This window comes from Numenius arquata, chromosome 21 (genome assembly GCF_964106895.1).
Source record: "Numenius arquata chromosome 21, bNumArq3.hap1.1, whole genome shotgun sequence".
Taxonomy (NCBI): Eukaryota; Metazoa; Chordata; class Aves; order Charadriiformes; family Scolopacidae; genus Numenius; species Numenius arquata.
The window spans coordinates 3,903,877-3,923,585 of record NC_133596.1 but is presented as its reverse complement, the minus strand read 5'-3'; the positions used below and the strand labels follow the sequence as shown (position 1 = coordinate 3,923,585).

At 65.0% G+C, this 19,709-nt stretch overlaps 1 protein-coding gene across 1 annotated transcript; it reads right to left on the bottom strand.

Moving 5' to 3' along the window:
- Nucleotides 1-11,439: 11,439 nt before the first annotated feature.
- On the bottom strand, nt 11,440-18,458 carry AHDC1 (AT-hook DNA binding motif containing 1). Its single transcript, XM_074162147.1, has 4 exons — nt 18,301-18,458; nt 17,191-17,231; nt 11,691-16,778; nt 11,440-11,521 (listed from the first exon to the last, which is right to left on the bottom strand). Exon 3 carries the CDS (start codon nt 16,699-16,701, stop codon nt 11,734-11,736), a length of 4,968 nt encoding a protein of 1,655 aa, XP_074018248.1. The 5' UTR covers nt 16,702-16,778; nt 17,191-17,231; nt 18,301-18,458; the 3' UTR covers nt 11,440-11,521; nt 11,691-11,733.
- Between the last annotated feature and the right edge of the window lie 1,251 nt (nt 18,459-19,709).

Below are 19,709 nucleotides of genomic sequence, written 5' to 3'. Positions count from 1 at the left end.
TGCCGGGAACAAGCTCCGTCCCCGGTGTCCTGCTCTCGCCGATTCTGTTTTCAAATTAACATGGGAAAGATGCCCATTACCTGCTTCCAGATAATGACTATGATTAGGCAGAGCTCTGCTGCCAGCCGAGATCTGAAGGATTTCTGTGCACTCCAGCAGCGCTTGCCGGTGCAAAAACAAGAGCAATAAAGTGTAAATAAAAGACTAAAGAAAATAGCGCCGGTCCATCAGCGGAAAGGGTGCGCGGAAGCAGCTCTAATGATGGGCTTTCTGCGACGGTGGCGGCGGCGACGGTGGCTTCAGCCTCGCTACAGGCAGAGCAAAATTGGAGAGGGGTTGTCCCGTGCCTGCACCCCACGTTTGAACCTGGCTTGGCCTCCGCTTGCTGGAAACTGGGGGTTTTGAAAGAAAAAAATTCAAGATGTGCACTTGTGAACTGCAGTGTAATGAATGAGGATGTCCTTGGGGGACTCCCGGCCCAGCAGACAGAGCCGGGGGCTTAAAGAGGGGGGGAAAAATAGCCTGATCTCCTGAGATGGCCACACTGGCTCCCGGAGTGGTCCCTCCTCTGCCCGTGCCATCGGTACCCTGCCCTGGCACCAGTGGAGGCCAGGGAGCAAGGGTGGCCCCTCTGTGCCCAGTGCCCCGGGGCATTCCCATCCCCAGGGGATGCCCACGAGGGGATAGGATGGGGCACACGACCCCGCTGCGAGGTGGGAACCCCAAAACTTTGCTGTTCATGGGTACCTGGCTCAGCTGGACCCTCCTCATCCTCCTGCTCCCCTGCCCAGAGGGCAGGCGTGGGGCTGGCAAAGCCCATGCTGGCTTGCCAGGTCTCCCCTGCATCCTCATGTGCCCCAAAGCACCCCAGCTCAGCCCAACCTCCATCCCCTGCATCCCTGCGGGTGCCCCACGGCACGTCACCCCACGGCACGTCACCCCATGGCACATCATCCCATGGCATGCTGCCCCATGGCATGTCACCCCACCAAGCCTCCCATCTTCCCCAACAGCCCCAGCTGCTGCCGAGCTGGTGGTGGCATCCCTCACCACCTGCCACTCAGCAGCTGTGGGAGGAGGATGAAGGTGGCAGAAAACAGGGAGGAAGGGTGACCAACACGTCCCAGCACCGCCACAGGGAGAGATTTGCCCAGGGGGAGCCCCAGGGCTGCCCGGGCATCGGTCTTGGCTCCTCCCGGAGCTCTATTTCTCACCCTGTGGCTCAGGGCTGGGAGCCGGTTACTGGGGGGGTGTAAGGTGAGGGACCACAGCCAAGTTTGTCCCCATCCTCCGGAGATGCCGGGGTGTCGCTGGGGGCACCCGCCCTCGTCCTGCTGCCAGGGGAGGCACAAACCCCCTAAACTCCTCCTCCCCCCAAACCTGTTGAGATCTCCCTGTTGTGGCCAGGAGAGATGGAAAACCATGGCCATGACCACGAGCTCATCCTCGCCGTCAGCCTTCAAGGTGGCTCTCGCTGTCCCCGGAGCAGAGCATCACTCCCAGCTTGTCCTGCACCGAACCTCGGGACCAGTCCCCCCAGGGCCAGGGTGCCACCATGCCTGGACAAGGGTGACAGTCCCTTCGGTCCCAGAGGAGGTTGGAAGAGGAGCCACCATTCCCTCTGCCAACCAGTTTGGGCAATAGCCATCACCTCCAAAATCTTGTCCCACATGTGGCTCGCTGGCAAGGTGGCTCCTGGTGAACCGGTGGCCCCATGTCACCCCGCTGGGCTCCTGCTGCCGGTGCAACGGGCACAGGGCAGCCCCTCTGGACCCCCCATTCCCGGTGCCCGCAGGAGCCGTCCCAGCCCGGCCGGGGGGAGGCAGGGAGCTAATCTCTGCTCCGATTAGGCAGAGTTCCCAGCAATGGAGGTTTCTTCTTTTTTTTTTTTTTCTTTTTTTTTTTTTGCCTCCCCCCTCAGTGATAACAAATAATAATATAATCCCCCTAATCCCTCCCCGAGGAGCCGGCGTGCACACCCGGCCGGGAAGCACCGCGCTTCTGCCGCCGCTGATAACTCGCACCACCGGGGCCCCTGGAAAAATAAACGCTTCGGCTCACGCTTTGCCCCCCAAAACCCCACGTGCTGCCCCTTGGCATCCCCCCCCAAGCACCCCCAGATCCCCCTTTCCACCAACTTGGGGGGAACCATCGTCATTCCTGCCTCTTTCCCACAGGGCACGGCCACCATGGCCCCGCAGAGCCCCCAGCCCCAGCCAGGGGGGCCCAGCTGCCCCCTCCCCAAGGGGGGGCCCATTCAGGACCCCCCATGGGGTCTCCGCTCCCCCAGGCTCCCACTCCCTTTGTAGCAGGGACATGGTGAAGCCCCTCGAGGCTGAGCCCCGTGGCTGCCCTCCCCTCACACCCTTCTGGTTCCCAAAGGGTTAGAGGGGGATCCTCTGGGTTCCCCCACCCCAGGGGGGGGTCTGGGACCCCCCAACACACCCCCGCTGTGCCCCCACGCTTTGGTTTAGCAGCGTTGGTGTGGAAAGCATCGCCTCTTGCCCCAGCCGGGGACCCACCGGCGGCCACGCAGGACCCGGGAGCGCTGGCATGGCTCCTGCACCCCCCCCCCACCCACCCCCCCCACCCCATCACTGGGTGCCAGGAAGGAACCCAGGCGTCCGGCTGCCAAATCCCCCTCCCTTTACGAGGAGCCTGCCCTTTCCCCACGGGGCGGGCACTCAGCCCACCACCCACCCACCCCCCCCCCCGGTGCCAGCTCTCCCTCCCCCCCTTCCCCCCCCCCCCCTCGCCATCATCAGCCAGCAAATATTAATAACAACCCCTGCAATAGCCTTTGCTTTTATTCCCTCGCTTTCCTGGCCCCCGCTCTGCTGATCTCAGCTCCTCCGGCTCCAAAACGCCTTTTAAAATTACTGGAGAGTGGAGACCTCTGCAAAACGCTCTGCCCCCGGCCACCCCTGCCTCCCCCAACCCAACCACCCACCCACCCACTCACCCCCCCCTAGAGCTCCACACCAGCACCCGCACCGGGGCCGGCAGCACCCACGTACCGTGCCGGGTGCGGGGTGCCATCCGCCTCGGTTATTTAGAAGGCGCCAGGCTGGGCTTGATTAAAACCGAGTAAAAGCCAGAGCTCGGGCAGAGAGGGGGGATTAGATCGCTCGGGGGAATGTTAATGGACTCCAGAGCTTTCTGCCCAGGCCGGCGGCTGGGTCGAATCCAGCCCCGGGGTGGCTGGGGACCGGCAGGCTTAGCCCTGCGGCGGGTGCAATGAGTGCGCCAGGGCTCAGCTGAACCCCAGAGCCGGGGGGGGGGGGTGGTGGTGGTGTGTGTATGGGGACCTGAGCTGCTGCTGGTGGAGCGGAAGGATGGGGGGGGTGTGTGTGGAGGGGTGGGGTGTCACACGGGGGGGGGTGGTGGGGGTGGGGGTGGTGGAAATAGCTTCCAAGGGCCTGGCCTTTCCTCTGGGAAAAGCAGGGGTGGTCTGGTGATCCAGCTGGGCTCCGTGCCGCCCCCGCTGCCGACGCAGGAGGCTGATGGGGCGGCGGGGACGTGGCATGACATGGGCTGCCTGCGGCTGGACGGCCCTGGGGAGCACCGCCATCGCCCAGCGCCCCCTCCCCGGCTGCCCCGGAGCAGGGGACAAGGACAACTTGGGGTGACACCAACCATTGGGGGGGCTTCAACAGGGCTAAAAGGGCTGTTTGCCAGGGGACTGCTGGCGGGAAGGGGCCGGTGGGGCAGCAGAGGGGCTGGCGTTGGGGCAGGGGTGCCGGCGATGGGGCTGGGGTTACCAGTGGCCCCCCCAGTACGAGATGCTCCCCACCCCGGCTGCCAGATGCACTGGATTGCAGGTCTGATGTGGGAAATCGCCTCCCTTCCTCGTTAGCTTGTGATTAGCATGTCAAGTGGTTGAAGTTGGTGGGTATAAAGGATGCGAGCTAAGAATAATGGCTTCAATTTTCTTCACGGCACAGCCATTAATTTGAAGGAGAAGGGGGTGTCCAAACCTCCCCGGGCAGCTCCAGGGGGGTGGGGCAAAGGCAGGGTCCCATCGCTGCCCCCACCCTGCCCCTGCCCCGGGGCCAGACCCCAGGGCTGGGGTGGGCGATGTGGCCCTGACTCTGCTCCGGGTGCCGGTACCGGGGTGAGCTTGGCACGGGGATGGACATCCCATGTGCTTCCCTGTGCCGGGGTGATGGTGCAGCTGGGACTGGGTGTGCAACACGTGTGCATCTGTGCACACCATCCTCACCCTCGCCTCCCAGGGAATGGGGGCATTTCCCCAGCTTTTCCACACACACCCCCCCCGGACCCCTCCCCGTGCCATGGGCAGGAGGGGAGGGCAGGGGGAGGAGGGCAAATTCCTGCCTTGTTTCCAAGGGGATGGAAAAAGTCGAAATGGCGGCAAAGCTGCCTTCCTCCCCCCTGGCACATGCCGGATCCTGAGCCACGTTGCCCATGGCACATGTGGGCAAAGCTCCAGCTCACTGTGGCCCAGCCCTGGACCCCTCTGCCGGTCCCCGGGACACGGAGCATCCCTTGTCCCAGTGTCCTGCAGCATTCCCCAGGCTGCGAGCACCAGCATCGTTAGCACGACGAGAGGCCAGAAATCTCCTCCCAGCAGAGCTGCTTAATTAAAAATCATCATTTCCATCCCGAGGAGGTGGCCTGGCAGGTAGAGCCGGGCGCCCAGGCTTTCCTCTCCCCGTTCATCCCACGTCACCCTGGGCACCGCGTGGCACCGCAGCTGTGCCGGGCATCACCCCGGGCATCCCCACGAGCATCACCCAGAAACCTCCGATAAACCCGTACCGTGCAAATAAATAAATAAATAGCAAAACAACCGTTTCCCCACCAAATTTTGAAGTCTTTTCTCCTTTTAGCACCCCCCACCCCCGATGCTGGCAAAACCCAGGCGAGAGCCGGGCACGGCGGCGGCGGCGGCGATGCTGGGCTGTGCTGATAAACCCCCAGCAATCAACCCAATCACGAGGCTTTTCAGCCTCAGAAACGGCGCACGCTGCTTGAGAGATTTAATTGAGTCTTAAAAAAAAAAAAAGAAAGAAAGAAAGAAAGAAAAGAAAGAGAGAAAGAAAGAAAGAAAAAAAAAAAAGAAAATAAATAAAATCAAGCTGTGCTCCAAGCAGCCAGCCGTGCCCGGTGAGGCTGCGGCCGTGCCAGGTGATGCTTCCCGGTGGGATTTACCTCCCGGGGGGGGGAGTTTCTCCCCGGTGCCACCGTGGGTCTCGTGTTCGTTTGCGCCCGTTTTCCCGGGGAGTTAATCACAACGGCTTTCGTCCTCCTTCGCTGCTGCTTTTTGCCACCCGAAATGAAAAAAAAAAAAAAAAAAAAGAGGGGGAAAGAGCAAATTTGATGCTGGTGGGAAGCATCGCGTTGGAGCCAAGGTGGGGATGGTCCCGCACCCCCAAAAAGGCCCCCCCAGGAATGGTGGTGGGGGTGGTGGTGGGGGTGGTCCAGTGTCTGCAGGCTGGGTGCAGGATGCGGGCAGAGCCATGGCGTGGGCAGGGATGGCTGTGCCCCCCTCCCCTGCTCCTGTGCCTCAGTTTCCCCATTGAGCAAGGTCACTGTTGCGGGTGTTTGATGACAGCACAGCATTGGGGTGCCCCCCCCTGCCACGGCCCCCCCACCCTCAGGGTCCCCTTTTACCCCAGCCACGGCATCCTGCCTGCAACCCTGTGTGAGGACTGCAGGAAGGGGTGCTCCAACCTCCACCCCCCCCCCCCACCACCAGCAGCCTCCCACTGCTGTGGCCACCCTGGGGTGGGGGGTGCCAGGGTGGTGGTGGGGGGGACAGGTGACCAGGGTGCCAGCACCCCCAAGGTCATCCTGCAACGGCCCAGCATGGATGGGGCCACCAGGTGCCCAGCAGGGACCAGCCCCTGGGGAGCAGATGGGGCTCATTGGGTGAAGCTCCCCTGTGGGGCATTAGGGTGCAAGTGCCCCCCCCCCCCCCCAAAAAAAACCAACCCCTACCCAGCACCAGGGTGCTCACAGTGAGCGTGGCCGGTCCCCAGGCACCCATGGGACCCCAAGGCAAGAGCCAGCGTCTTCTGTGGGGTCCCCTACACCGGCAGAGCCCCCCAGCCCTCACCATCACCTCCACCTGCAGCATCTCCCCCAGCTTACCCACCGGGGGGGGGAACACAGAGGAGCAATGCCCCCCCCTCAGTTTGTCCCCTGTGGAGATGTGATTGCACTGAGGGCCCCATCTTGTCCCCAGAGAGGACACACACACACACACACACACACACACACACACACACGGCCACCGAACACCCCCAGCGCTGGGGAGGGTCTGTGACCCACCAGCACCCAGAGCTTCCCCCCCCCCCCCCCCCCGAGCCCCCACCCTGTAGCACTCAGGGGCATTTGCAGGGCCCTGGGGTGGGATGGGGGGGTTGTGGAAATACAGTCCCCTCCAAACCGCCCAACCACCTTCACCTGGAGCACAGGGACTGGCAACAGCCCCGTCTCCCTCCCGGCACCCCCGGGGTGCGGGGGGGGGGGGGGGGGGGGCGTTCCATGAATCCGGCTGGGTGCTCCGGGTGCCCATCGCACCCTATAATGGGGAGTCTGGGAGGGAGGGGTGGGGTGGGGGGGGTGCATTCAACCCAGCTCCCTTGGTGCCACCCAGCTGCATGTCCCGGGTGGGGGGGGGGGGTGGGGGGGGGGAGGCGCTTTACTGGTCCCCCAGCCCAACAAGGAGGGTGTCCCACAGCCCCCCCCCCCTCCCCGGCTCTCCCCGCACATCACCGACATCCTCCCAGGCTGCGGCGGCGCTGGCAGCCCCGCTCTCCCCCCGCGCCCCCCCCCCCCCCCCCCCCCCCCCGCACCCCCGGCCATCAGTATGCACCGTGTGTTCTTCTCCATAGCAACCTCCTGCCTCCCCCCCCTCGTCCCCCCCCCCCCCCCGGCCCCCCCAGCGCTGCACAAGCACTTCGCTGCAGCAGCCCTGACCCCGCCGGGATCGCTAACCTCTCCCACCCACAGGTAGCTGGTGTGTCCCCCCCCCCTCCTCTCCCCTCCGATTCCCGCCCCCCCCCGTCTCCTCGCCCGGAGGATGCTGCAGCCTTCATCTTCCCAGTCCTGCAAGTTGGTGGATTTTTTTAATTTTATTTTTAATTATTTTTCCTCCCTTTTGCTTCTTTATGGTGTTGCTGCTTTGCCCATCCATCACCATAAAGCTGCCTGCAGACCTCTGTGTGGCCCCCCCGCCCCGGGTACAACCCAGGGGTGCCAGGGAGGGGTGGGCACCCCCCTCAGCAATAACTCGTGCACCCACAGCCCTGAGCAGGAGGCGACTGGGGGGGGGGGGGCAGTGGGTCCCCAGTACGCTCCAGGTGCCACCGGCCACCCCGGCAATGTCCCCTGAGACCCCCCCGGGGTGCCAGGGAGGGGTGGGCAGCCATCCTGCCTGGCAAAGGAAAGCCCCCCCCCCCCCCAGCAATAATTTGTGCACCCACAGCCTTCAGCAGGGGGCAATCAGGGATGGCAGCGGGTCCTCAATGTGCTCCAGGTGTCACCGGCCACCCCAGCAACATCCCCTGGGACCCCCCCGGATGCCAGGGAGGGGTGGGCACCCATCCTACCTGGCAAAGGAAAGCCCCCCCCCAGCAATAATTTGTGCACCCACAGCCCTGAGCAGGAGGCGACTGGGGAGGGCAGTGGGTCCCTGGCATGTTCCAGGTGCCACCGGCCACCCCGGCAACGTCCCCCAGGACCCCCGTTGGGCACCCCATCCTGGAGGTGGGGGGGGGAAAGCAGTGGACACTCCCCCCCCCGTGCCATACTGCACCCCGATTTGCACCAAAATTCAGTTTTCTCGCTGCCATTCCCACCTTAGGCCGGATCCTGGCATCTCCCCCAAATCCAAGGTGGGGGGGGGTCAGCCTCCCTCCAGTGTCCCGTTCCCCCCCCCCGGGCACAGCCAGGCCGTGGCCCCCCCCAAAGAGAAGCAAGAAAGCAGCGGGCATGGCTCAATATATAGGTTTTTTTTTAATATAAAAAAAGTGCCTATTAAAAATTCCTTCCTAAATAACACAAAAAGACCAGTCGAGGGGAAGAGCGGGGGCCGGGGCGGGGGGGGCTCGCCGGGAGGGGGGGGGCCGCTCCGGCCAGGGCAGCACAAGCACTGCGCGGGTCAGCTGGGGAGGGGCAGCACAGGAGGGGTGGGGAAGGGGGGGGGGCTATTTTTGACCAGGTGTGTGGGGAGGGTTTTCCCTTTTTTTTTTTTTTTTTTATAATTTCAGGGTGTTTTTTACTTTTTTTTCTTTTCCTTTTTTTTTTTTGGGGGGGGGGGGTGTTGTTGTTTTTGTTTTTGCACAATCCACAAAGCTGTACAGAAGTTGCCAAACCCTGGGGGGAAACACACACACACACACACACACACACACACACACATATGGGACTGGGGGGGGGGGGGGAAGGAGAGGAGCCCAAAGCCCCCCCCACCCCCCCCCCCCGGCACCCACATGTGCACCCACACCCTGAGCTCATCGCTGCCGTGCCGGGGGCCACAGGAAAGCTGGTGGCCCCCCCTTTGCCCCAGCCCATACCCTGGCCCCCCCCCCCCCGGGTCCCCCTCCCCACCAAGAGGGTGTGTGATTGATTTCTCTTTCTTTTCTTTTTTTTTTCTTTTTTGTTTTTAATTTTTTTTTGTTTGTGTTTTGTGGTTTGTTTTTTTTTTTTTTTAAAATCCTTTTTTTCTTTTCTCTTTTTTTTTTTTTTTTTCCTTTTTTTCTTTTTTATACAAATTTGGATCTTTGGGTGTGTACTGCCAAAAAAAAAAAAAAAAAAAAAACCCGCCTCGTTCTTCTCGATAATAATAATAAAAATAAAACTCAAAATCATCGTCGTCATCGTCATTAAAAAAAGGCAACGGAAACCCAAGGAACCCATGCGGAAGTTGCACACCACAAAACCACAGCAGATGTACAGAATGCAATATACAAGACACGATTTATAATAAAACATTATATACAATAAATAGGTTATTGTTACTTTTTCTTTTTTTTTTTTTTTTTTTTTTCGTCGATCGATCTGTAAATAAATTTTTTTTCTCAGTGCATACTGGTGGGTTTTTGCTCTTCTCTCCTGCATATTCACCTCTCGGTCACTTTAGGTCTCTGTCACTTTTTGACTCTCCCTCCGGCGCGTGGCTCTCTCTCTTTTATTTTATTTTATTTTATTTTTTTTTTGTGAGTTTTCAGCTTTTGAAATTTTTTTTTTTTTCCTTAAACATTTCTTCTTTTTTTTTTTTTTTTTTTTTTTTTTTTAACTTCTTTTCTTTTCAAAAGTATTTACAATTGCTGGTTTTGTGCAGAAAATGAAAATTAATAAAATAAAAAATAAAAATTAAAAGAGAGTTCCCTCTGGCTTCTGGCCGGGGAGGAGAGAGAGAGAGAACGCGGCGCCGGCGCCACGGCCGAGGCGGGGGCCGGCGAGCGAAGCTTGGGGGGGGGGGGGGTGACGGGGCCGGGGTACCCCGCCAGTGGTGGCCCCCTCCTCTCCTCTCTGCTCCGGTGGCCGGGACGGGTGGGGGGGCGCAGGGCCGAGGGTGCTGTGGCTGGCGGGCAGGCAGGCTGGGGGGGGGGGGAAGAAGAGGTAAGAGAGGGGTGAGTGTCCCACCGCCGCGGCCCCTTGGTGAGGTGGGGGTGCCAGGGGTGAGGAGGGGGCTTGGCACCGTGCTGGGGCATCCCCTCGGTGGCAACTGGGTGGTGGGGAGCCCTCCCTACGCCCCCCCCCCCCCCCCCCCCGTGGTGGAGGGATGGAGCTGGGCCCCAGTGTCTGGGGTCCTGCTCACCCCCGCCCCCCCCCCCGTGTGGCACCCATATACCCAGGGGTCTGGGGTCCTGCTCACCCCCATTTGGCACCCACACACCAAGGGGCTGGAGTCCTGCCCACCCACCATCCAGCACCCACCTGCCCTGGGGTCTGGGATCCTACTCACCCCCACATCTGACACCCATGTACCCAGGGGTCTGGGGTCCTGATCACCCCCCCCCACACACACATCTGACACCCACGTACCCAGGGGTCTGGGGTCCTGATCACCCCCCCCCCCCACATCTGACACCCACGTACCCAGGGGTCTGGGGTCCTGATCACCCCCCACACACACATCTGACACCCACGTACCCAGGGGTCTGGGGTCCTGATCACCCCCCCCACACACACATCTGACACCCACGTACCCAGGGGTCTGGGGTCCTGATCACCCCCCCACACACACATCTGACACCCACGTACCCAGGGGTCTGGGGTCCTGATCACGCCCCCCCCCACATCTGACACCCACGTACCCAGGGGTCTGGGGTCCTGATCACGCCCCCCCCCACATCTGACACCCATGTACCCAGGGGTCTGGGGTCCTGTGCATCCCTATCTGGCACCCACACACCTGGGGATTCGGGGTCCTGCCCACCCCAATCTGGCACCCACGTACCCAGGGGTCTGGGGTCCTGATCACCCCCCCCCTCCAGCACCCACATACCCAGGGCCTCTGGGGTACCCCCACCCCCAGCTCTGGGACACCCGGCTTTGAGTACCCAGCACCCCACCACCCTGAGGTCCAGCACCCAGCACACCCCAGGCTCTGTCCCCCCACACGCTGGGCTCCAGCCCCCCCCAGACCCTGGGGCAGACGGGGTCCCCAGTGTGATACTTGTAGGGGCTGGGGGCACCCAGTGGGCGAACCCCGGAGCACCCAGCACACCCCCGCTGCCCCCTGGGGTCCCCGTCCCCCCACCCCACCCCACTCTCCCAGGGGGGTGAGCATCGGGTGGGGACCTGAGTGGCACTTACCGGGTGACGGTGGCATCTCCGAGCCCCGCTGGCGAAGCTGCCAGAGCCTGCTGGGGGGGGGGTGGGTGGGGGGGTGTCAGCTCTCCCAAACACCCATCGGCATCCATCCGGCAAGAAAAACACCCCCGGCAAGCGAGCGGACAGGAGGGAAAAGAAAAAAAAAAAAATACCCCAACCAGACCCCCCCCAACCCCAGGGGGGGCGGCCGAGGGGGCTGCCTTGACCCCCCCCCGGCCAGGCTGTGGGCAGTGGGCACCCAGCCGCTGACCCCCCCAGCCCCGCGGCCACCTCCTGCCCAGCCCGCCTGCTCTCCCTGGCGGCGCCCCTGCGGAATTGGGGGGGGTGTGGGGGGGCCGGTGCCGTCCGTCCATCTGTCCGTCCGTCCGATTGTCCTGCTGCGGGGCGGGAGGGGTGAGGGGGGGGCGGCAGTCCGGAAAGCAGAGCCAGGCGGTTGGCAGGTGGAGCGGGTTTGAGTGCGGAGCGGGGGGGGGGGGAGGGAAAAAAACGGGGTGTTTTTTTTTTCTCTCTTCGTCCATTATTATTTTTTTTTTCCTTTCGTTTTTTTAACTTTTTTTTTTTCCTTTTTTCCTTTTTTTTTCCTTTTTTTTCTTTGTGGTTTTTTTTTTCTTTTTTTTTTTTTTTTTTAGAAAACAAACAAACGATTCCAATCCCAGTTAAATACAGAACTTGAAAAGTGTTCCAGAAAAAAGTGCTGGCTAAATTACCTCTGAAAGAGAAACACAACACGGAGAAAGGGGAGGGGGGAAAAAGGGGGGGGGGGAAAAGGGGGGGAGACACACAATGAGAAGGGCCCCGGGGGGGTGCCTTGTGTCATCCTCCCCCCCCCACCTTGAAAATCCCCCCACCCTTCGCCCCCAGGGGCTTCCCCCACCTACCCTGTAACAAAACCTCGTTGTCCGGTTGGCACGTCAGCAGACACTACAATGAGGTGACCGTAAAAGTGTCCTCGGGGTGTTGTTGCTCTACCATGGGTCCCAAAAACCCGCTCTTCTGGGTGGGGGCCATGACGGGGTGCCCTTGGGGTGCAAAACTGGGGTACCTGTAGTTGTCCTGCAGCTGCAGCATTGAGTCTCTCGGTACGGGGGAGATGTTCAAGTCATTGATCAAGGGACAAGCGTAGGGTCCTCGGTGGTGAGCCCGGGCCATCTCCAAGGGTTCCTTCTCGCCCTTGGAGGGGTGGGGGCCGCTCGGGCTGCTCAAGTGGGGGTTGAGACATGGGGGGTCCGTCCTGCCCATGAAGTCCACCAACATACCGGCCCCCGTTTTGCCGTCGTAGGAGGGGCTCCGGGTGCTGGCGTTGGGGGAATACCAGTAAGGTGGGTTTTTGCAACTGGGGGAATCGTAGTGGGGTTGAGGCATGGGGAGATCGCGGCAAGCCAGGTGGGGGGCGTGCGGCAGGGCCCCCCCCTGCATGCTGTGTTTGAGCGAGTCGCAGGCGGGCAGCTTACGGATGTCCCCCGCCCGGAGGTCCTCCTTGAAGGCCAAAGTAGGGGAGCAGTTGGGCGAGAAGGCTTTCTGCAAGCCGGCCTCGAAGACAGTCTGCTGGCCGGGGGGGGCCGCCAGCTGGTGCGGGAGGGCAGGGAAGTGCTTGCTCTCCAAATCCGGTTGCCCCAAACCGGGGGAGTCGCTCTGAAAACCTTGGACGAAGGTCCCGTCCGAAGGGGTGGAAGGGTTCATGGAGTAAGGGCCGGCGTAGTCGCAGGGGTCCCGCTCGCCCACCCCGAAGCCCCGGGACTGGGAGGGCAGGGGGGACATGCTGCTGTCCCCGCTGTAGTAGTCCAAGCCCAGGTCCGTGCTCTCCTGGAAGAGGGGGTTGACCGCCTGCGACTTGGTGGGGAACTTGGCCTTGCCCGTTCCCCTCTCCTTCTTGGAGGCACAAGCCCCCCGGGAACCCCGGGGCTGCCGGGGTCCCGTGTTCCTCTTGGAGGGGTAGACGGAGGAGGAAGAGGAAGAGGAGGAGAAGTTCAGGTGGGAGGTGTCAAACATGTCCACCTTCTTCCGTCGGCCCCGACCGGGCTTGGAGTTGCTCTGGAAGAGGACGCTCTGGTTCCAGTTGTAGCCTGGGGCGGAGGACGCCTCGTTCCAGTCCATCATCAGCTTCTCCAGGCTGGAGAGGCTGGACTGGCCCTCGCTGGAGGAGGCCTCGCTGTTGGCGCGCCGGTAGCCGGCCGGCTGGTTGAACTGGGTGCTGTCGGAGGAGGATTCGGAGAAGGTCTCCGAGACCGTCTGCTGCTTGGCTTTCTGCGGGGTGTAGTTGGAGATGTCCAGGATGACGTTGGGCTCGTTGAGGTGGCACTCGAAACCCGGGTTGTAGAGTTGGCTGAAGGCCTCCGAGCTCCAGTCCAACCCACTGTAGCCTTGCCGGAAAGCCCACGGCGCGGCGCTGGGGAACTGCCGGCAATTTTCGGGCGAGGGCTGGAAAGAAGCCGAACCCTTGGGCACCATGTAGCCGCCGGGCGAGACGGTGCTGGCCCGGCTATCGCAGCGCAAGGGGGTGTGCGCCGCGCTGGAGAACTGTCCCCCCCCTTGCTCGGCGCTGTTGAAGAAGGCGGCTTTGCCCAGTGGCAAGCTGGGGCCGGCCGTCTGGGGCGCGTAGCCGGCACTGTGGGCGCTGCTGGGGGAGGACGGGAGGCTGCTGCCGCTGCCGTAGGCGAAGCTGCAGTCCTTGCTGTTGGGACAGTCCTGCGCCGACGGATACTGCTTCCCCGGTGGGAAGACGCTGGCGGGCGCCACGCTTTGCCCGGCGCCGTAGCTACCGTACGGGGAATAGCCGGGGGTCCCGCTGGCCGCCGGGTGAGCCGTGGGCGACCGGGAGACGGCGGAGGGTGGCGCCAGCTTGGGGAAGGACTCGGCACCCCGGCATTCCGACGATGCTTGGGATACCCCGTAGCCGGCGGTGGCGGCGGCGGGGCGGCCGGGCGGGAATGCCGGCCGGCCCTGCATGGCCGCGTGGAAGGCGGCCTCGGCGCCGGGGGTTGCCGCCGCCACCTTGCCCCCCCGGGATGGGTAGGCGGCCAGGCCCCGCTGGCCCGGCAAGGTGGCCGGGGGGGCGGTGTAGGCGGCCGCCGACTTGCGGGATTCGGAACGGGAAGCCGAGAGGGCGAAGTCCAGCAGGTCGGAGGAGTCGTCCGAGTCCAACAAGGAGCGAAAGTAGCCGGTGAAGAGGCTGTGCCTCTCCGGGCCGGCCTCCGTCTGCGAGGACGGCGCGCTCCCGGTGTAGAAGCCGGCCCGGCCGGAGGAGCCCGACTCCATCCCGGCGGCGTGGAAGGGCCTGGCCTCGGCACCTTGGTAGCCGCCATTGCGGCCAGCCTGGCCGCCGGGGTGGCCGTGGTGGGGGGCCCAGGGGCTGCCCTTCTCCCCGCTGGCCCACTCGGCGGGGCCGTCGCCGAAGCTCTGCCCGGGGTTGGGCTCGGGGAAGAGGGCCCCGTTCTTACGGGCCCGTCGTTTCCGCTTGGGTTTGCCCACGGGGTCGGGCTCCGGCCGGCCCCGCTTGCGGGGGTGCACGGCGTCGGCGTGGAGGGCGGCGGGGGCTTTCTTCTTCTTCCCGATGCCCTCGAAGAAATCGCTGAAGGAGCAGCGGGCGGCGCGGGCGGCGTGGCCCCCCCCGCGCCCACCGAACCCCCCCGCCTTGCCCCCGCGCCGGCGGAAGCCCTGGACGCGGTGCAAGAAGTGGGAGATGCTCTGGGTGTCGGGGGCTTGGTGGATGGACTCGGGCTCGCTGGGGGTCCAGCAACGTGGCGGCGAGCAGCGGCCCGAGCACTGGCTCTGCCGGTTGAGGAAGGCCAGCTTGGCCAGCACGTCCGAGTAGTCGGCTTTGCTGTCGTTGGTGTCGGCGATGTAGGAAGGCTGGGGGGAAGCCAGCTTCTGCTTCCTCCTCCTCCTCTTCTTCACCTCCGGGGCGGGCTCCTTGGGCTTGGCTTGGCCCAGCAGCAGGTTCTTAGGAGGCCTGCCCCGTTTCCGCTTCAGAATGATGGGCATCTCGCCGGGGGGGAAGACCACCACCACGTTGCGCCCGTTGTTCTTCATCTTGAGCAGCGGCGTGGGCTCCATGGAGCTGCTGGCCGCCAGCTCCTTGCCCTCCAGGTTCAGGTTGCTGCTGAGCGACGACACCTTGTAGGTGGTCTTGTTCCTCCTCCCCAGGGACACGGGGATCTTGGCCATCTTCACCACCATCTTCCTCACCCCCCGGCACTTGCTCTTCTTCCCCGTCGCGGGGGCCTTGGGCACCTCGTCGGGGTCCAGGGTGGTGGGGGGTGGCGGCGGTGGGGGGGCCAGCAGTGGGGCGCTGGGCTCCTCGGGCCCGGGGGGCACCTCGGCGGGCAGGGCGAGGGGGGACAAGACGCGGCTCTCGGGGGTGATGTCCACCCGCCGCCCTCGCCCTGCCCTCCTCCGGCGGCACAGCATCTTTGGCTTGTCTGTCCGGCGCAGGGCGTACTTGCGGTGGTCCTCGCCGCACCGCCCGGCCCCCCGGCCACCGCAGGGTCCCCTCTTCACCACGCTGCCCAGGGGACAACCCCCCAGCCGGGCTTGCAGCCCGTGGGGCCGCAGCGGGTCCCCGGCGCCCGGCTGAGCCTCCAGCAGCTCCGACACGGTCCCCAGCGGCTGCGTCTCCAGCAGCGAGGGCTCGGTGGGCAGCAGCGGGGCCCGGGCGTCCAGCAGCGGTGGCTCCAGCGTCCCCGGCAGCGGCTCCAGCGTCTGCAGCCCCAGGGGCTCCGCCAGCGGCTCCAGCGACTGCAGCTCCAGCGACTCGGATAAAGGCTCCAGCGACTGCAGCTCCAGCGATTCCGAGAGCGGCTCCAGCGACTGCAACCCCAACGGCTCCAGGTTTTGCAGCTCCAGCGATTCCGGCAGCGGCTCCAGGCTCTGCGAATCCAGCAGCTGGGGCTGCGACTCCAGGGACTGGGAATCCAGCAGCCGGGATTGGGAGTCCAGCTCTTGGGCCGGCAGCAACTGGGGCTGCGGCTCCATGGCCTGCGACTCCAGCAGCTGCGTCCCCGGGCAGGCCAGGGAGGCCAGTTCGTTAAGGATGTCCGCCTCGGCCAGGTCCGAGTAATCGCCGGCCTCAGGCTGGGAGCAACCGGCTTCCTCCGCCGGCGCTTTGGAGGCCCCCCCCACGCCCCCGCTGTGGCCGGGGGGCTGTGGGGCGCTCCCCCCGCCGCCCTCGGCTTCTCCGTCGTGGGCCGGGGGCCGGGGATGCCGCGGCGGCTCGGTTTTGCAGAGCACCCCCCGTTCCTCGGGGCTGCGGATGCTGTTGGCCAGGGAGGGCGAGGAGAAGAAGCTGTACTGGAGGTCGCGGTCGGCGGGCAAGAGGCGGCTGTCCTCGTGGCCACCGCCGCCCCCGCGCAGGTTGCCGCAGTCCAGGTGCACCCCGCTGCTCTTGAGGTCCTCGGAGAGGCGGTTGAGGTCCTTCATGATGTCGATGAGCTGCACCACAGGGTGGAGGTTGATGTGCCCGTTGCCGCACTTGCTGCGGAGCAAGGCGAGGATGCCTTCGACGTTACAGCGGCCCGAGGCCAGCGTCGCGTTGGGGAAGGTTTTAGGCGCCCGGTCGCGGGCGGCTGCCTCCTCCCCGCTGCCCCCCAGGATCCGGGGCTCCCCGGCGCAGCCCAGCAAGTCCTCCGCCGCCTTGGTGCCCCCGTGCACGCTCTGGCACCGGTCGGCCGGGTCGCCGTGCAGCAGCGAGCCCGCCTGGTGCTCCCGGCCGAGCGCGGGGCACGAGCCCTCAGGGAAGCTCAGCACGCTGCAGGATAAGGCCTTTTCCGCCGGACAAGCCGGGGGCCGCTGCACCGGGTGCCCCGGCGGGTAGAACTTGGGCTCTCGGACGTAGTCGGGCGAGCCACGCACAACGCTGGTCGTTACCACTGGGCCCGGGGGCTTCACGCGCATCCTGACCTCCTCCTCCCCCGCGTGCCGCTTGGCCGAGCAGTTGCTGACATGGGGGTCGGGGAAGGTGACACCGGGACCTGCGTGGGGCAGAGAGAGGGGGACGGTGAGGCTCCGATGGCACCGCCGGCCGAAAGCTGCTGGTAATGCCTTGCTCCATCTCTGTTGCCCACCCGGCTCAATCCCTGTCCCATCACCAGCAAGGATGTGGCTGGCACCGTGGGAACCTGGCCCCCGCCACCCCCAGCCCCCAGTGGTGGGGAAATGGGGTCCGGCCCCCTCCCCTGTGCCCCCTCTCCTTCTCAGGGAGGAGCTGGATGCACTCCCCGCATCAGGACCACCCGTGCCACCCCCAACTCGCCCCGGCGCAGAGCCACCTCCAAGGGGAAGCAGGGTGGCTGTGCCCGTGGGGGTCCAGGCTGCCCTGTCCCCCCTGTGGGGCAGGGCTGGGGGGGGGTCCGGAGACATCGCGGGGCTGGGGCTGGGACTCACCCTCGGCTTTGCTGCTGCTCCTGCTATTGCACTTGAGCTCTCTGCAAAGGAAGGGGTGCGGAGGGTTAGCCCCCAAGCCAGGGAAGGGGGGGGGGGACGGGGACACGGGACGGGACACGGGACCTGGGTGCCCATGGCTTGTCGCAGCGCCAGTCCCTACAAGGGACATACCAGGGGCCGATCCTCCCGAGCTCCCACAGCCGAGAGGGCAGCGCCCGCCCATCACCCTGGCGTCGGGGCTGCGAGCGGGGCGGGGAGACGGGGCAAGGGGGGGGGAAGCTGCCTCCGATCTGGGGGACAGAGGGGCGACAGGTTTACCCCCTTCCCCCCCCACCCCCAGGCCGCCCCCCAACCACCCCCAACAACAACCCCTTCCACGGGGCCGGGGGGGGGCGTTAGGGGGGGGGTGGGGGTCCGGGGGTGGAGGGGGTTGGGGGGGGGCGAGGCGGGGGCCCTACGGCCGTGTCGCCGCTAGGTGTCCCCGGCGAGCCGCGCTCCGCCCGCCGCCCCGGCCCGGCCCCCGCCGCCCCCCCCCCCGCCCCGGTGCCCAGCGCCCCGGCCCGGCCGACGGACGGAGGGACAGACAGACAGACCAAGAGGAAGGGGCTGGAGGGGGGTAGGGGGGGTGGGGGGGGAGTTCTTTGCCCGAGGAGGCGGCTCAGCACGTTCCGCCCCCCCCCCCCCCCCCCCCCGCCCCTTCCCACCCACCCACCCGTGGACACCCCACCCGAGGTGACGCTGCTGCAGCCCCTGGGGACACCCCCCCGCCACCAGCATCGTGCCTGCCTCAGTTTCCCCTCCCTGGCAATGCCATGTCTGGGGCAGGGGGGGCGGGGGGTGTGTGTGTTGCACAGGCACCCACGGGGCCCAGCCCACCCTGCACCCCACGGGGGGCTGCAGGCATCCCTCTTTGCCCCCCCACCCCCCCCCCCCCCCCAAAGCAAAGCGGCAGAGCGCCCCTGCCATCCCCAGGGATGCTTCGCAGCCCCCCCCCCCCCCTCCCCAACCCCAAGGCAGAGCAGAGGCCAGATTTACTGCCACCTCCCCATCCCTTCCCTCCCGGTGCAGCCCCTGCTCCCCGTTCCCGGGGCGAGGGCCCCCCCGGGGTACCTGGGCCGGGGGTGTTTGCAGTGTAGGTTCACTTTGAAGCTCCTGCCGTCGCCGTTGCTGCCGGGCTGGCGGGGGCCCGAGCCCTGGGCGCGGGGGAACCACTCGGCTGGGGGGCTGGCACCGTTCTCCAGTGCGACGGGCTGGCAGGCGACCGAGCTCCCATCTGCTCGAGCAAGCACAGAACCCCCCCCCCCCCACAACGCGTCAGCTCAGCAGACCCCCACCTCCCCACAGGGAGAACCCCCTGCCCCCGGGCTGGGCATGCTGTGTGCCCCCCCCCGCCCCCGTTCACGCCTCGCCATCGAAGCCACAGCCCATGGGGACACCCGGGGACCCACGCCGTCCCCTCCGCCCCACAGGATGGGGTACCTGGGCACGGGGTGGTATTTTGGGGGCAGAACACCCCTTTCCTCCCAACCATGGCTGTGCCTTGAGCCCCATCCAAGGCAGGGCATCTCCCCATCAGGCTGCGGTGCCAACGCGTGTGCACGTCCACACGGTTGCGCGTGTTGCACACGCGGGTGCATGCGGGGGACCCTGCTCTCCCATGTGACACCGGCGTGCTGGGGGTCCAGGCACCCAAGGCAGCTGCCCATCCGGCACAGGGGTGCACGGTGGAGCCCCCCAACCCGTCACTGTCCCCCCCCATGCCAGCGTGTCCGCCTGTTCCTCCACCACCACCACCACCACCGGAGCCGCGTGTGAATCCCTCTGCCTGTTGGCTCCCTCCCCCAGCACACACACCCGCAGACACACACACACACACACACAGCCGCTCGGCGTGATCCAGGCTCTTCCCGGTGTCTGGATTAGCGTGACAACTTATCAACAAGGCAGGGAAAGAGAATTCAAACCTGTCAGTCCATCCGCATCTCCCCCCCCCCCCCCCCCCCCCCACCCCCCCCCCAGCTCCCTGCTCCCCCCCCACAACCCTCCTCCCAGTCTCCCCCCCCACCAGCCTTTTTTGGGCGCAGCGCTGGCACCGGGGAGGAGATGCGGGCACCTCTCGGGCAAACAACCGCAACCGGTGTTGCCTCCGGGGTGTTGAGTTACACCAAGGGCGATGTGGAAAGCAGGAAAAATATGTGCTAGAAAGACCGGTCTCGTCTCTGCCGAAGCTGCCGATGTGCCCGGAGAGCCGTTGGAGGGGAGGCGGGCAGGAAGGAAGCAAACGGGAGGTTTTCCAGAACAGCCGCTGGGAACCGGGTCCCCGCCGCACACGCTGCGCACGGCTCGACGGGGAGGATCGGGGGGGATGTGGGGCACAGCCCCCTCCCACCCCCCCCATCTCCGTGCCAGTGTCCCCCCGGCGTGTCCGTGGCGCACGGAGCTGGGGATGCCTTGGCAAACCCTATGGGATGCCCACAGGGTCCCCAGCGGGGTGCGTGGGGGTGCACCCACCCATGGGT

Coding starts and splice junctions, on each gene's coding strand:
- AHDC1 (XM_074162147.1), bottom strand. CDS start 16,701: ATGCGCGTGAAGCCCCCGGGCCCAGTGGTAACGACCAGCGTTGTGCGT.